Below are 18267 nucleotides of genomic sequence, written 5' to 3' on the forward strand. Positions count from 1 at the left end.
TTAGAACTGGACATGGAACAACAGACTGGTTCCAAATAGGAAAAGGAGTATGTCAAGGCTGTATATTGTCACCCTGTTTATTTAACTTCTATGCAGAGTACACCATGAGAAACGCTGGACTGGAAGAAGCACAACTGGAATCAAGACTGCTGGGAGAAATATCAATAACCTCAGATATGCAGATGACACCACCCTTATGGAAGAAAGTGAAGATGAATTAAAGAGCCTCTTGATGAAAGTGAAAGAGGAGAGTGAAAAAGTTGGCTTAAAGCTCAACATTCAGAAAACGAAGATCATGGCATCTGGTCCCATCACTTCATGGGAAGTAGATGGGGAAACAGTGGAAACAGTGTCAGACTTTATTTTTTGGGGCTCCAAAATCACTGCAGATGGTGATTGCAGCCATGAAATTAAAAGACGCTTACTCCTTGGAAGAAAGGTTATGAGCAACCTAGATAGTATATTCAAAAGCAGAGACATTACTTTGCCGACTAAAGTCCATCTAGTCAAGGCTATGGTTTTTCCTGTGGTCATGTATGGATGTGAGAGTTGGACTGTGAAGGCTGAGCGCTGAAGAATTGATGCTTTTGAGCTGTGGTGTTGGAGAAGGCTCTTGAGAGTCCCTTGGACTGCAAGGAGATCCAACCAGTCCCTTCTGAAGGAGATCAGCCCTGGGATTTCTTTGGAGGGAAAGATGCTGAAGCTGAAACTCCAGAATTTTGGCCACCTCATGCAAAGAGCTGACTCATTAGAAAAGGCTCTGATGCTGGGAGGGATTGGGGGCAGGAGAAGAAGGGGACGACCGAGGATGAGATGGCTGGATGGCATCACTGACTGGATGAACACGAGTCTGAGTGAACTCCGGGAGCTGGTGATGGACAGGGAGGCCTGGCGTGCTGCGACTCATGGGGTTTCAAAGAGTCGGACACGACTGAACAGGTTACAGAGGGGCTCCTCAGGTGGCACTGGTGGTAAAGAACCTGCCTGCCAGTACAGGTAGACAGATACGAACTCAATTCCTGGGTTGGGAAAATCCCCTAGAGAAAGAAATGGCAATCCACTCCAGTATTCTTGCCTGGAAAATCCCATGGGCAGAGGAGCCTGGTGGGCTACAGTCCATAGGGTCGCAAAGAATCAGCCACGACTGAAATGACTTAGCACGCACACATGGGTTAAGAATGTCACCCCCTTGTTTTAAGAAAAATCCTATGATATGATTTTGTCCAAGAGCCTTCAAGATTTAGGCCAAGGTTTAAACTCTCTCTATGACCACTTCCTTGCTCAAAGCCTGCCTCTTGCCTCTTCTGCTTTCTCCTCCCTTAAAGATTATTTTTGCTGAGTCATTCAGTCGTGTCTGACTCCTTGCGACCCCATGGACTGTCGCCTCCCTGGGCTCCTCTGTCCATGGGATTTTTCAGGCAAGTATAATGGAGTGGGTTACCATTTCCTTCTTCAAAAGATTATTTTTAATAAAGAAATATTCCTATCACACACAACTAAACCGAGTTCACGTTCTACTCCTTGGGAATCCAACTAAAAAGAGTGTCCTTGGATTTAGGAAAGCCAGAGTAGTTTTTAGACCCATTTTACAGTCAGAAATTAGAATAATGTAGGTTGAGGAGGAAGGAGGAAATTTGATACACTGAATGTATCATTACACCTGCAGATACCTATACACTGAATATACACCTGCATATACCTATGGCTACATTAAGAGGCAGGAAAAGACAACATCGATACATAACTATGGAAAACAACATTGCACATGAGAAAAAACAGCCCCTTCATCTGGTATGGGCTCTTTGACAACTAAACAACTACATGTATAAACAGAGAAGTTCAAGTGCTGGGTTCAAATTATAGTGCCATCAAATGCTACCTATCATAAACATGTTAAATTACACCTTGTTTGAGATTTTTTCAATTGGAAGTTTGCAAATCAGTATATTATTAGATTGTGACTAATATCATAAAAGGAAAAAATTGGGGAGTTCTAGGAAAGAGAGGGCAGACAATGCTTGAATGAAAGAAATTGGAGGAATATAGGCCTTGGATAACTTAAGGATGTTGGAGAACTGGTAACCACATGGCATAATTTGAGAATATTAGTGGTGGGGATGAAATAAGAGTAATGTCATAGGAATAAAACAAGAGGAGATGAGCTGTAGTCCTCTAGAACTTGGGTTTCCTTGGGCAAACAAGAAAGAATTGGTGAAAGTTCCTATTTAGTGTTAGGAACAGAATTTGGAATGATAGATTTTATCATCTAGACTGAAAAGCAGAGTGGGGCATGGAGGTCTCCCACAGAACTAAACTATCCTTATTCCATATTTAGAGAAAACATAGGTTGACCTAAGATTGAGTTAAAAAAAATCACTGCACTATGTATCAAATTGATGTATAGACAAAAAGTTATATATAAATCAATTCTGGCTCAGGTTTCAAGTGAAAGTTGAGAATAGACAAGTTATATTTAACAGTAAAACAGAAGAAAGCATGTATATAAGTACTTTATGAGTGCCACCATTTCACCTAGAATCATTAAAGCCACAAAAACTTAACCAACAAAGGTTACCTTTGCAAGATGGATTTATTCTTAAATGTCTACTGGTGAAGGGACTCATTGTTACTGAAATCAAAATTTAAAATGTAGAAGAAAGGAATGATATAAAGCATGTATTTCTACTGTAATGAAATCAGATCTGTATATTTGTCCTGTACTAACCTCAATCTTTCTTTGGTGAGGGGAATGGGATTGGGGGAACAAGCAGAAATATCAACCCTAAGATGTATTTGGGAGCTTTTAAGACAGTTGAGGGCAATTTGATCTTACCAATGTTTGAAGAGAATAGCCAATTTTTTTAATCCTTTTCAACAATGAGGAATATAATTTCAAAAAAGTTTATTTCATTTTTCAGTGTGATAGTCCTGACTATTCATAAGCTTTAAGTCTTAAAACTGTTTTTTAGTTATTTGCATTATTTTTACACAACAGGGCTTTTTGTTACAATGCTATCTTTATCTTGATTTGTAAGTTTTAGCCTTTACCATTTTCTAAAGAAAATTTTGAATGGCCAAGGCTGTCAACTTTTATTTTTCTCTTTAGGAAAAAAAAAAATAAAAAGCCTTTCAAAAGGCAAAAATTAAATCCTCAATCCACATTTGATTTTGGAAAAGGTGGAAAGTAGAATTTATCTTAATTTAGCTTATTATGTGGCTATAGAGTAATCTCAACATGCATAAATTTCATTAGCCCCTACCAGATTGGATATGCAACATTCATCATATACCACACAATTACATATAGTTCAGTATGTTTTATATCTTCTTCCAGTTCTTTGTAACTCCCAGAGCTACTATTCCATCAATGTGATCACTGTAGCTTTAGTAAATATATTCTTAAGATTTGTTAATACAGGTCTTTCCTTACTTTCCTTCCTCAGAATTTATAATATGTTTGTGCACATTTATTCTTTCAGGCAAACTTTGGAATCATTTTGTCAAGCAAAAACTATTACATGGAAATTGCATTAGGTAGATGGGCAAATTTGAAGAAATGTAGGCTCTTTTTCAAGAGGCACAGTGGTAAAGAATCCACCTGCCAATGCAGGAAATGTATGAGACACAGACAGGTTCATTCCTTGGGTTGGGAAGATCCTCTGGAGAAAGAAATGGCAATCCACTCCAGTATTCTTGCCTGGGAAATCCCATGGACAGAAGAGCCTGGTGGGCTACAGTACATAGGGTCTCAAAGAGTTGGACAAGACTGAGCACTCACCTTTTAGTTCAACTTGACTTTCTTCAATATTTAGACAAAATAGATTTAATTTTTTGTTTAGGGGGTAGTAAAGTCTCTCTATCTTCTCATTCTCCTTTTCATTGTAGGAGTTTCTTAACCTTTTCCTCCAAATTACTGATCCAGTTGTTCTCAATGTTGATTTTCCCTGTGTGGATACTGATGCATTTTAGTTTCTGCTAAGGCATTATTTTTTTTCTCCACATATTTCCTTGACCTTCTATATATCCCTTTCAAATCAGTATGTTGTGAAAGAGATGTTTTATTTAGTATTCTTGGTCATGTAATTTTATCAGCATTTTCATCTGTCTGATTGCTCCAATCAATCTTTATTTATTACATCCATCTAAACTTTTAACTGCTATGCTTGTTTATTTACTTATTGCAGAATTATTACTATATTATTTTGGCAATAGGCAGACTCATTTACACTAAAATGCACTTTGGCCACAAGCCATCAGTCTGCATTGACAGTTGTTATAAAAAGTGAAACAAAAGGAAACAAACACTACCAGACCGATTACAGCAATATTACTAAAGTGTAGTCCCATACCAATATGATCTCACATGGAAGAAATTAATTTTGAGTCTTAGTAATAACACTAACAAAAAGAAGAGTTTCCTCTAAGAGAATCATTTGTTTTTAAGGTGTGAATGGTCAAATCAATATTTTCCCCCTTTTCTGAAGGCTACTAAGTAACTCAGGTACAAATTTTTGAATTATCTTTGTCAACTTTTTAGGATACTTTACATAAATTTCTAAGTCTAACAATTTGGCACAAACATTACGTTTTATGTTACTGCTCACTGTATGTTCATATAAGTTGCCTAGAATATTGTTGGTGCTAAGTTGTAGAATAACAATTCACTAACATAATCTTACATCCTCACATTAAAGTCAGGCATATACATGATATTCTTTACTTTGAGTCTATTTCATAGATTTTTAGGTTTTGAATATTTTTAATGCTTCATTTTTGTCTACATGTTTTAGATTTCAATCAGATTTTCAAGTAACTGAACTTCCAGTTTATGCCATATTAGTCATTTGTGTTTTTTTGGGGGGAGGGGGGTTGCTTGCTTGTTTTTAATTTTGGCTGTGCTGGGTTTTTGTTGCTTTGCACAAGCTTTCTCTAGTTGCAGGGAGTGGGGGCAACTCCCTAGCTGCAGTGCGTGTGTTTCTCATTGTGGTGGCTTCTCTTGTTGCAAAGCATAGGCTCTAGGCATGCACACTTCAGCAGTTGCAGCATGTGGGCTCAGCAGTTGCTGTATGTGGGCTCTAAGGTGTACAAGCTTTAGCAGTTGCAACACATAGGCTCAGTACTTGTGGTTTGTGGCCCCTAGAGCATGGGCTTGGAGGTTGTGGTGCACAGCTGAGCCACTCCGAGGCATGTGGAATCTTCCCAGAGCAGGGATTGAACCCATGTCCCCGGCACTGGCTGGCAGATTCTTATCCATTGTGCCACCAGAGAAGTACCAGTGTTTTATTTTTGACAAAACCAAGAAGGTATATATTTGTTTCTTAAAAAAAAATGTTATAATTTGCTCTGGATACAGCAATATTTTAGACATAAAATATCACAGAAACTTGTAGGAATATTTCTGTAGTCCTATTAAAAATAAACTAAAACCATTTAGTCTCAGAAATAGAATTCTACCATAATCACTAAGTAAGACTGTAACTCTGATATATTAACTTTTCTGCTATATTAGACCCTGCCTATGGGTATACATATTCTGTCTAATATAGCCTAGGTTAGCATAACGATGGGTTCTTTAGAAACCAATAAAACTGACTAAGACAAAGTAATATATAAACGGTTAACCTCACAAGTACAGATGATGGAATCATCACTAAATGATGCTGGGTCCTTTTCAGCCTTCTTGTACTATGGCCCATTAAAGTACATGAAGACTACGCCCAAACAAAATGGATCTACAGATATTTTATAAACATTATAGTTCTCTCCAATAATATATCCTTCATTGGATTTTGAAGCAAAAAACCACAGGCAAAAAATATAAGAACATTTAGAATTTAATTTTATATATGTAAAAAATAAATTTAAAAAAGCAGCTCTCCTTTATGAATAATGCCATGAAACTGAGTCTGAGTTAGATTTTCAAAATATGGGGAAAAATGAGATTCCTTCTTGCCTATCATTACTCTGATGACAATTATGAATTGATCTATAATGAATATTAATTAAATGAATATTAAGTAATGACACTGATGAAACATTTATTGAGCACTGACAATGTGCTTTGTTCCACTCTTTAGACAAAAAGTGAAAATTACATAGCGCAAACCTGTGGTACCTTACATAAAGAATTTTCAAGGAAATAGATGACTTTAGTAACTGTGGTTAAGGTTAAAGAGGTAAATGGAAAATGAAGCAGCTGAAATGATGTTAAATAAAACGTGCAGCAAGTCACATCCTTAGCCAACTGTTCACACCTCTCTCCCAGACTCTCTACACTTCTGTGCACTCTCTGACTAGTTCAGGAAATAAGGTTAATGAGAATTCAATATCCAACATTCAGAATCACAGAGAATTCAAATATCTCCCTCCTTCTTTTAATGAGCTGATGTTTGGTATTGAGGTTGTTGCTATTAACAGTTACTGGTTAGGGTTAAGTGAAAGATGGGACAGGAAGAATTCAGAATCCTGGGACTGTGACAAAGAAAGCGTATGTGATACTTCCACTCCCTAACAGGCCTCTGACATCACTGGGGAGTAAACACATGCTCGAAGGAAAGATTTAACATACTCTCTGCTATTTAAGACTTACCATATCTACAATGCATAATTTAGTAGAATTCTTATAGTAGTGGAAGAGTAAGAAAGATCGGAATAAGAGGAAAAGTTAATAGAGACATATGGTTCTCTGAGGCTGTTATACCTAGAGATACACAGATTGCTGCCTCAGCAATACCATGACTTGGACACATTGCAAAGTCACAGTAAAGAAGAGAAAGGTAGAATTAGAATCATATGAATCAAATCTAAAGACTATGTTTAAAACCTATATTCTCTCAGTAGTTTTGCTTTCCTTTCTCCGAGCTAACAAGTTTTATTATTTATTTTATTAGCATTCATAAAGGTGAATTTAAGGTATAGGATATTACAGTAAGAGAAAATGTTCCAGGAAGAACACACCACAATTGGTCCAAAGAAGCATGTTGCTGAACATATTATTTGTTTTATATCGCTTCCTGTCAATGAATACTATCTTTACAGTATATTCTGATAATATTATGTTTGTTTAAAAGTAAGATAAAGTAGTCCCACCAAATTAATCTTTTAAATGTTTAAATAAGGAATGAGTTCAGTTCAGTTCAGCCACTCAGTCATGTCTGACTCTTTGTGACTGTAAAACTAGTGTTTGACTTTAGGATGCAACTCTGTTCTGTATTCCTGACTTGGAGGTGTGTTCATAGCACAGAAAAAACAAAACCACTGTGAAATCTGATTCATTTGCAGAAGAAAGTAAGTTTGTTTGAGGAAGAAGTAATACTTTGTAGTTCTGATTAGAGAGCAACTTGGAAAAGACACTCTTCATAAAGATGTTCACTAAAGTGTTATTTCTAAGATCAAAGTAAGAATTGCAAATATGCTAAAAATAAATACTGTTTCAACTGAACTATGTCTTCAATTAATGAGATATTATACAACCATTAATAGTGATGTTACACAGTATGTAGAAATATATAGACACTTAATGATGTCAGTTTATATGTTAAAATAGGATGGTACATGATATGCCAAGGCTAATTACAAAAATGCCAAAATAAACATTTAAACATCAACAGGTAAACTTAAGTAGTGGTTCTGCTGCTGCTGCTGCTGCTGCTGCTGCTAAGCCACTTCAGTCGTGTCGACCCTGGGTGACCCCATAGACGGCAGCCCACCAGGCTCCCCCATCTCTGGGATTCTCCAGGCAAGAACACTGGAGTGGGTTGCCATTTCCTTCTCCAACGCATGAAAGTGAAAAGTGAAAGTGAAGTCACTCAGTCGTGTCCGATCCTCAGCGACCCCATGGACCACAGCCTACCAGGCTCCTCCCTGTCCATGGGATTTTCCAGGCAAGAGTACTGGAGTGGGGTGCCATCGCCTTCTCCGAAGTAGTGGTTCTATTGATACATTAATAATTGTTCTTATATAACTGTTTTAGAGACTTTTAAATGTTTTTCTAGTCATTTCATATTGTTTCAATAAGTTATATACAATAAATGCATAGTTCTCATATAATAAAGGGTTAACACTCATTTTCTGGTTCAACATAATGGACTTTACCATCCTTTGAAATTAATTTATCTTGAAATAAAATCAAGCCCTAATATTGTGTTCTCTGCTACTATCTTCTATCCTCTTTCCCTCAGTTTCTTCCTCTGTTGGTGTTTTGTGATTTTTTTTTCCCTCACAACCTAGTAATTGTACTCTCATATCTCCTCTGCTCTCTGCTTTAAATTTACTGAACTTGAATTATCTTTCTAAAACACAAATCTGATCATGTAGTGCTTTATCTATATTGGATAAAGCCCACTTCCTTGACAAGAAAGGTCAAGATTTTCAGCATCTCAGACTTTGTCTTGTCTGTCTCTCCACACCTCGCATTTCTTCATAAAACTTAATAAACATTTTGCTGTTTCAAGATCTTACCCTGCGCTGTCTTATTTCTGAGACTATCTATATGAAGCTCACTTTGCATTTGCTGGCCAAATCCTTGTTTTATTCAAGATTCAGCTCACGCATCTTACATTCAAGAAAATTTTCGGTTACTCTTCGAATTACCCTCAGAATAGATGAAGATTCTGCTCACTGAAAAGCCCCAGTAAGCCAAGATTTACCACACTGGAATATGTAATCTCCTTGCCTGTCTTGCCCAACAGAGTCAAAATTACAGTGAATAAGAGAACTGTTCTGATCTGAATTTTTAGCTTTGGTGACTTATATAAAAGTCAGTGGAAGAAAGGAAGAAAGAAAGAAGGAAAGAGAAGGAAAAACAGGAGGAATCTGGCACTGCAGCTATTATAAATAAAAATAATATACATTGTTGATCAGCAATGATCTGAAAAACAATTTAAAGGCATAGTCTTAACAGTTACATGAAGAATGGATACTTATATGTAATATAAATCCAGATTTAAAGTAATCAACATTACATAGTCCCCATATTTTATCAACTTTACTAATATATGTTGATATAGAAAATTACTAAATAATTAGCTCCTTGTTAGTTAGAAAATAGAAGCTTGCTTTTAAATTCTAATGTAAAGTAATTGTTTTATAAAGAGAAAATTAAATCACAGAGCTAAATATAATAGAAATGATTTTTATGATGATCAGCTTTTGTTGTTCAAATATAAAGTTAAAAAAGCTACTTCCTCAGGAGACATCTCAAGTATTCATTTGTTGACAGGAGCAGAATTAATTGAATAAAACCCCAACTCAAACTGAAAAACTATTATAAAAACACATGTAATCACAGACACTCAGTTACCCTGATCATTAGAAAAAAAATACATAAAATTTATAATTAATGTAAGACTTCCCCTATTTCTAGGGAAGTATCAAATGTAAAGCTTCCACCATAAAATTATTCTGAAAATCAGATGGACTCTATCTGGCCTATTCCATTGATTTTGGGGACTTAAAAAAATTTTGTACTATCAAAAATAATTTGAGAAGGACTGAATGAGACTATTATAGTGAACTGAATTTATGAAATGGATAACAACAGACTTATAGATTAGCACACGGAAATAAATAACATACAACTGAGCATCACAGTCAAACGTCAGAATAAATTTTACTCTATTCTTCTTAAGGATAGAAGATGAAACATGATAATAATACTAATATTCAGAGGTTATTAAACGATAATAAACACAGTGGAAAGGGACTTCTGTTAGAAAATGAAAGAATCTCTAAAAACATATCTTTTTCGTTACAATGGAGCAGCTTCATATTATTTTTTAAAGCCTTTCAGTGTAGGTTGATGACACAGTGGTACAAAATAATTAAAGCAAACCTCTGAGGGACTAAAACAACATGGGCCAAATCTGCCTGGGTTAGGAGTAAAACTCATAAAAGAGTGGGCAATTTTCATGCTCATCAGGTCATGGTGTATATGAAATTATTACAGTTTTTACATTGACATTTGATTGGGATTAGGAATCTGAAATTTCTGAGAGTGATCCAAAACAAGAATCAGGAATGCATTTTTGATGGAGTCCATTAAAGGAAGAACATCTGTTTTGACTATCATTTGATAAGGGTTAATGGCTTTTTCTAGAAATTAAGCTGCTGATCAAGAGTCCTGACTAATTGGACTGGATTGGATTCACTTTCCAGTTGTTTGGAAGTGAGATGAGGATAGACCTTCAAGAAATTTACCTTTGTAAACAGTCCTGAATTATCCTCAGTATGGAAGTAGAGAGAGAATAGTTCTAGTCATTATAGGTTCATAAACACAGTCACAAAGAACCTAGATAAGTTACATGATGAAGTGTCTTTTGATCATATACTTAAAATATGCTAGGAATCAACTGCAATTCCAGAAATCCATGATTACATTTGATATATGGAATCATTGATTACATTTCTATTTTAATTTCAGAATAGTTGGCTTTATTTTATGGAAGTAGACACTATCAAGACAAATTAACTGCGGAAGTAATTTTTAGTGTATGCTTATAAAAGCATGTCATCAGTGCAAAGAACATGCTGACTTGGCTAATCTTCATAACAGGTAAGCACATATCTATTGAATCATTAAAGCTAATCAGTATCTGGGAGAATTTGGGGTCTGAGAAGAGAGGTATAGAAATTTTCAAAATAAATGAATAAAATTGATACCTGAAGGGATGCTCTAAAATATAAGAAGACTGTTGCTACTGACCTTGACCTAGAAGTATGCCATTAAAATGCTTCAACCAGAGATAAGATATCTAATCTGTAGTAAGTTTACATTGCTTATTCAATAACTGATTCCTGACAACAGAGTCAAAGGGATTAAAAACTTCAATGAAATGTTAGGTTTTAATTCTTCATTCCATATTTTCTAGAATGAGCTATTAAATAATGTTAATGACCACATTGCTACTGGGTGAGAAACTGAGAACTTATATTTTTAAGAAGAAAGTTGTTATTAGATAATAAAAAATATTGTATTATGTGTGAGGACTAAGGATTTTCTTTCAATGAAAGTTTAAAAATTCTAGTAGCAAGTACAGTGTGAAATCATTCCTGGGAAGTTATGGAAAATTCACAAATTAAAAAGCCTCAGAGTCTATCAGTTGAAGCATATTAGGTAATTTTGTGTGCAGAACAACTTTATTAATTTGTTTAAAGTTTTAGTATTTAAATAGCTAATGGGTTTAAGAATCAAGCACTAATTCCATGATCAGAAAGCAAACTTTAATTTCTACTTAGCAAGGCAGCAAGGCAAAATGATTCAGGCCAATTTATTGACTTGTACAAAACTACAAAGGCTTTGGAGAGCAGGTATACTTAGAGAATTTCAAGTAGTTGAAATCCTTGATTTCTAGTGTGTAAGACAGTGTGTAAGGGATTACGTGGAATGATTCAGTTAAAGAGCCTTATTTACCTTGCTAGATACTTTGTAATTCAAATAAGAATCACTAAAAATATTTTAAGTAGTTTAACATATTTGAGTAGGAAAATCTTTTATTGTGTTTTTGAAAGTGGATCCCGGAAGCAGTGTGGAGAATGAAAAGAAGAGGCAATTCTATAATAATTCTACTAATATTAGGAAAATTCTGGAAAACAATTTGCGAGTAACATATGAGACAGTTACAGTTGGGTTGAAGGCAAAAGAGAGAAGTAAGAACGTCAGTATAGGCTGCCTAATGATAAAACTGACATTCAAGATGAAGACCAATGATAATTCTTAGGGTTCCAGCTTGGGAAGGTTGGAGAATGAAGGCTCTAGAAAAGGCCAATAGCAGAAGACCTATCTTGGGACTTGGAGAAAGGCTAGAAATGATGAGCTCAGTGTACAAGCTCTGGAATGATTGTTCTTGTGTTCCAATCTTGGATTGCTACTTCATAGCCATCTGACACCAAAAATGTACTTAATCTCTCTGTTTCTCACTTTTCTCATAGGTAAAATCAAGAAAGTTGCAATATTTACTTTTTTGCATCACTGTGATATTTAAATTAATTCATATCTATCATCATCAATAACTGCAACCCCTCCATAATTTCAATTGTTATCTCACTCATTCTTGTAACTTGACACTAATAAGGTTGATTTCAACAATCTTTGATCCCACTGTAACCCACAAATGTATTTTCCTAACATCCCTTACTGTACTTTACTCTCCATGTCCTTAACTTCCCTTGTTTCCCAGCTTAAATTCCATAGCCAATCCCAATTACTTGCTTGCATACACTCTCAACTCCTTTGATTCCCTCTCCTTTGATCATATTGGGTAAAACACAGTCTCATTAAAGCTGACTCATGGCTATTCTACTCCTGGAATTAGAATATAACTGGAGAAATAAGACTGAATATCACCAGAGAAATGTACCCATTCAAGTTTACTGATCTTGTTCTAAATTCATTATTATTAACCCGAGACTATTCCTTATTCCCTGGCAATCATCTGGTATTTCCTTGATCCACATACCTCCCATTCTCCAAGTGACTGTTGTGTAATTTCTTTCTGATCCGCAAAACTCTCAAACTATCCTTTTTCTCAGCAATGAGCCAGCTTCCTACTTTTCTAAAGAAAATCTAAGTGCCATTTCCTTTTTCCACTGTTAGCCCCTAAACACACCAGTTAGACTGATGTTCTTTTAAATATATAAGTCAGATCATTCTCTCATCTGGTCTGACTTCCAATTTCTTTCACAGTAAAGGTTGGTGATGGACAGGGAGGCCTGGCATGCTGCGATTCATGGGGTCGCAAAGAGTTGGACACGACTGAGCGACTGAACTGAACTGAACTGAAAGGCTAAAGACCTTAGAATAACCTAAATTGTCCTAGGCATATGAAAATCTTAAGACATATTTGAAATTCTCTACTATTATTTGCGCTGCAAAACAGACCCAGGCACTAATGTCTTAAGATATATCAGGCTTCTCCTGCTGGAGCCTGTGCTTCTCTTCCTCGGTGACTCCTCTGTCTACAGAGTTCTGTCCCCAGAGAGCCACAATAGCAACTCTCTCCCATTCCTCAACTCTTGGCTCTACGATTTCCTTGAACTCTATTTTCCTTGAACTCTATTTTCCTTGAACTCTTCACTTGCTCTCTTATAACTGCAGTTCCAACATTTCTTCTTTTCTTTTCCCACTTTAATTTTGTCCTTTAAACTTTAAATACCACCAGTAAGTTAATATAAAATTGAAAGTGTTTGTTGCTCAGTCACGCGCAACTCTTTGTGACCCCACGGACTGTAGCTCTCTAGGGTCCTCTGTCCATGGAATTTTCCAGGCAAGAATACTGGAGTGGGTTGCCATTCCCTTCTTCAGGGGATCTTTCCACCCAGGGATTGAACTTGGGTCTCCCACATGGCAGGTAGATTCTTTACCATCTGAGGCACAAACAGATACTAAATCACTTACTTATTGCTTTGCTTATTGCCTATTTCACACCACTGGAATGAAAACTTTATGAAGGCAAAGATTTTATTTGGGCTTCTTTCACTGTTAATACTATTGGGCATACTAAACAATAAACACTTTTCAAATGGACTAAGATATTTAGCATAGTAGCTGGTATAATATATGTGCTCAACAAGTAGAAGTTGCTGTTATTACTTATAATAATATATCATGCATGTAAACAACATGGAAGCTCCAGGTTGAGCACTTGAGACTCATAAGTGGAGGTTGAACTTAATATAAATTAATACAATAATGAAATAAATGAATAAGCAAGATCTCACTGGGAAGAATGTTAAGAGCAGAAAGCCATGGCATGTGAGTGAGGGTAGGGCATATGGATGGGAGCCAACATGGGGCAGGCTGACCTCTTGAAAACCAGGAAAGATATAAGAAGCAAGTAGCTAGAGAAACACAAGAAGAATCAGGAGAGGGTGGGATGATGGGAATCAAGGAAGGTAGACATTCATGAAGGATGAGGTGGTTAACAGTGCCTAATACTTCAGTTAGTACCAAGAAAATGATAATACAGCAAATGCTGAGATACAAATCATGATAAAAAAACTTTAGGAAGATTTAATGAGAAAATAAATCTTCAGAATCAAATGTGTCTACAAAAGCAATGAAAGAGTCTGCAAGACTGTTCAAGACAAAACCATTTATTCAACACATGTTCTTTACCTTTGATTCTTTCAAAGAAAGAAAGGATGGGATAATAAAAGAATCTATCTCATTTTTGAGCTTATAAGACTAGAGGCTGACATTAGTAGGTCAAAGAAATTATCCCCTGGCTCACTGAATTTAGTAGGGTTTTAAACAGATAGCTGGATAATAGAATGACGTAATAGATTTTTTCCTTAGAGTTAAAATCTGAGATTAAGAATGCATCTAAACCAGTACAAATTACTATGTATTTTTTTAAATGCAAATATATAAAAATTCTACAAGTTCTTTCTCTTTAAGAAAATACTACAAAAGAATAAAAAATTTAATATGGCTCTCATTAATTTTAATTAATCTTATTTACTACAGGATGTCTTATAATTCTTACACGATAAAGGGAAATTTAGAATTGGTTATTGCTATCCTCAGCAATATGGAGGTATTTTCTTCTGCTTTTTCTTTGCAGTTTGAAAAAATAAAGAGTTTTTAATTTTTTTTAAATAAAGGCATTTAAATACATCCAGTATTTTACAGATAATTACAAAATGAATCATAAGTGGGTGCAAATTGAGTAATTTGATTAATTTCTAAGTTGACCTTTAGAAAAGTATTTGTCTAACATTTCTTAGTTGTTGTATTTTTTTACATCAAACTGAAGTTGCAGCTAGTTAATTCCCATGTTGTTTAAAAAAAGATGAGAACTGCATTATGGATATAAAATGGTTTGTTTTGTAAAATAACTGCTTCACTTTAGAAACAATTTGTATTTTGAAAGGTAATGTGAATATTATCTTTGAATAGCTGCTTCTCTTTATATCAGGATTTGCTCTTATCAAGGTTACTTTACTTAGGCTTTTTTTTTTCACTTGTATATTTATTGAATCAAGTAACTGTTTTGCAGGTAGTTAAATTTATTGTTCTCTAATAGAAGATAAAATACACCTCGTGGCAGTGCACAGCTCTCTTCAGGTGTGTGTCCTCATTCTAGGTAGCCTCTGACTTAGGTGAGAGACTTCCCAATTGCAGATACATAATGTGCATCTCCAGCAAAACTGCCCATAAGAATAACTTCATTATTCTGGGAAGCTCGATCTATAAAACATGTAAAATGTGGAAGTGTTCTGCCTATACAATTTCTGGTAAGTACAACATGACTGAGTGATAAAACCTGAGTCAGCTTCAGTTAGAGCATACCTTACTGATAAGTTTATTGTGCCATGAAGGCAAAAGGAAATATAGTGGGCAAAGAGGTCTTCTCTAAAGTAAGGAGGTATTTTAGGTCTACTGAGCTCTGCCTTGATCAATGGAAAATGACCTCTGAAAGCATCGAGTGGTAGGGTACACCGGTTAGTTACAGAAATCCCAAGTTATATCAGAATGATGAGAAGGAAAAACTCACCAGTACCACTGGACAGATTGTGGTGGGTGGTAAAATATGGTCCTTCAAAGGTCCGCAGTCACATTCAGGTTTCAGATGAGAAGCACATTTATTATGCAGCTAGGGAAGGAGAAAGAGGAGACCATCATTTTGCATAACAACAGCAAACATGAAGCAGGTTCTACTTCACCTGAGATGCAGCAAATACATTTAAAGAATTACAAGAACAAACAAACAGGATCATAAAGGGACTCCTATGACATCTGTTCTTATACAGTCTGCCTTAAATAAACTGTGCAGCAACTTCCGTGACCCAGCCTATATATTTTCTAATTCTCAGAAATGTTTATATTAGAAATGTCCTTTAGGTTTTTCCCCTGAAAAGCCTGATTTCTTTGACAAACACACATTATCATCCATTACAATCCTTCCTATCTGTTAGCGTAATCTTGAAACCACTGTGCACTGTAGCTGCTTTTTTTTTTTTTTTTTTTGACCCTCCTGTTTTCTCAAAGTCATTCCAAAGTGCACAGCTCAGTATGGGGCATAATTGATCCCATCATTAGTTTTAACTTTCTAATTCAATATGTAAATGTAACCAGAGATTCATCTCAGTAGGAGCAGGATATAAATATAAGAAGATGATTACGATTATAAAAATTTATCTGTATATTGTATTTATCAGCTCTACATTAAGTAAGTGTATAATCATAAGTGTAATTTACTTTTCAAAATGTATGACTTTAAACTGACATTTTTATCAAACCTGGCCACAAGTTGAAATTAAGGTATTATATTATGGTATATTAAATAAGTGATTTTTTTTAATTGAGGTGATAATTCTTATTGGAGCCATATAGAATTGTTAAGGTAATAGTTGTTTAAAGGCACCTATGGACACCTTTATCCCCAACTCCCTATCAATGTAATACGAAATAGTCATGCTTTTAAAAAAATTACAGATGTTAATAAAATAACAGGTTTTGTTCAGAACCAAAAAGGAGTTGACTCATTTTTCAGTTTTGAACCAAAAGCCACCCCATTTAAATCTTGGTTATATTAATTTCCAACACAAGCCTACCTTTTTAACAGTTCCTTAACACAAAGCACAGGAGTCTAATGAGGAGATGTGCTGCTGGCGATAATAGCTCACCTGAGTAGCGCACTACTGAAGGGCTATCTCTGTTGTCCTTGGATCTAAAACATCTATCATGGTAACGCCCTGCCTTGGAATTAAGGCTACTTGTACTATAATTAACTTACACTAGGCCACATTACATGAAATAAAAATACCTTTACACATTCATCCATAATTAGCAGTTTTGCTTCTCAGTGACACGTAAACTCCTTATTAAAAAAGTGGTTTCATCTTACCAGGCATTGCTTTGTCAAGAGGCAAGGGGTATTCAAGATAAAGAAGCACTTGAAGCCATATGCAAAAAGAACTAAATTAACAGGCAATCATCTGGCAAGTGGAAAGGCACAGTTTCCACAAAATAAAATTAGTGACTGGTTTAAATATATTATTAATATATTAGACTTCATCAAGTTTCTCAGAATAAATCATGACCCTGAAATTTGGGATTCAGACCAAACAGAGTATCAAGGGTTGCAGGTTACATTGAGTCTTTCCCCAGTTAATGTCCTGAATTCTAGTATCTGTACAATATGAACTCATTGAGAACTAAAATCTTTGTAGGCATATTCAAGTTCAGTTGAAGTTATACTGAAATAGCTTGGAGTTTAACCCAATGACTGGCTTTCTTATGAGAAAAGAGACATCTGGATATAAAGAGACAGACACGGAGGGAAGCGGTCACGTGACAACAGAAGCAGGGATTTGGTGATGAAGCCAAAGGCCAAGGACCACCAATGATTGGGGGCCACTCTCAGAATCAGGAAAAGGTGAGGGTGGATTCTTCATCACAGGCTTCACAGGGAGCATAGCCTGCTAGCATCTTGATCTTGGGTTTCTAGCCTCTAGAGTTATGAAGAGAAGGCAATGGCACCCCACTCCAGTACTCTTGCCTGGAGAATCCCATGGACGGAGGAGCCTGGTGGGCTGCCGTCCACGGGGTAGCAAAGAGTCAGATATGACTGAGTGACTTCACTTTCAATTTTCACTTTCTTGCATTGGAGAAGGAAATGGCACCCCACTCCAGTGTTCTTGCCTGGAGAATCCCAGGGACGGGGGAGCTGGTGGGCTGCCGTCTATGGGGTCGCACAGAGTTGGACACGACTGAAGTGACTTAGCAGCAGCAGCAGCAGAACTATGAAAGAATAACTTTCTGCTCTCATTCTCAGCGTTTCGTTATGGTAGCCTTTGGAAAGGAATGTACCAATTGCTATGAAAAGTGAACCAAAAATCAAAATCAGGCTGTGTGTCTTGAAGGCTCTTTTGTACCGTGGTGTCACAGAGAAAAAGCTTCTGCTTTTCAATCCTGCACTACCTATTTAAAACTGACAATGCAAGACTCTAAGATAAAATTTCTGTGTGCACAGAGTGAGAAAAAACTGAATTTCCACACTTGCTTGCAGTGACTGAAGTTTTACATGCAACTCTGAAGGACAGAGAGGCAGGATACTAAGATCTTGCCAGCACTGACCACCTACACAAGCTGAGCAGCTCAGCCTCCACCCTGCCTCCATCCCATGCCTTTCTAACAACCTGCAACCGATATGGGAAGGGATGGCTAACCTCTCTATACAGTTATTTGAGGGTTACCAGATGTAATAAAAGACAACAAAAATAAAATGAATTTAATGACAGCTTTTTGGTATTTAAGCTAGTTTT

General features: G+C 36.0%; 1 protein-coding gene across 1 annotated transcript in view; it reads right to left on the minus strand.

Moving 5' to 3' along the window:
• The window catches only part of DGKB (diacylglycerol kinase beta), a 796797-nt gene that overhangs the window by 571434 nt on the left and 207096 nt on the right, over window positions 1-18267 (minus strand). The window contains exon 12 of the mRNA XM_052638442.1: window positions 15495-15593. Within this exon, the coding sequence (XP_052494402.1) occupies window positions 15495-15593 (99 nt within the window). The remainder of the gene's footprint in view (window positions 1-15494; window positions 15594-18267) is intronic.

Source organism: Budorcas taxicolor, chromosome 4 (assembly GCF_023091745.1).
Source record: "Budorcas taxicolor isolate Tak-1 chromosome 4, Takin1.1, whole genome shotgun sequence".
NCBI classification, from domain to species: Eukaryota; Metazoa; Chordata; class Mammalia; order Artiodactyla; family Bovidae; genus Budorcas; species Budorcas taxicolor.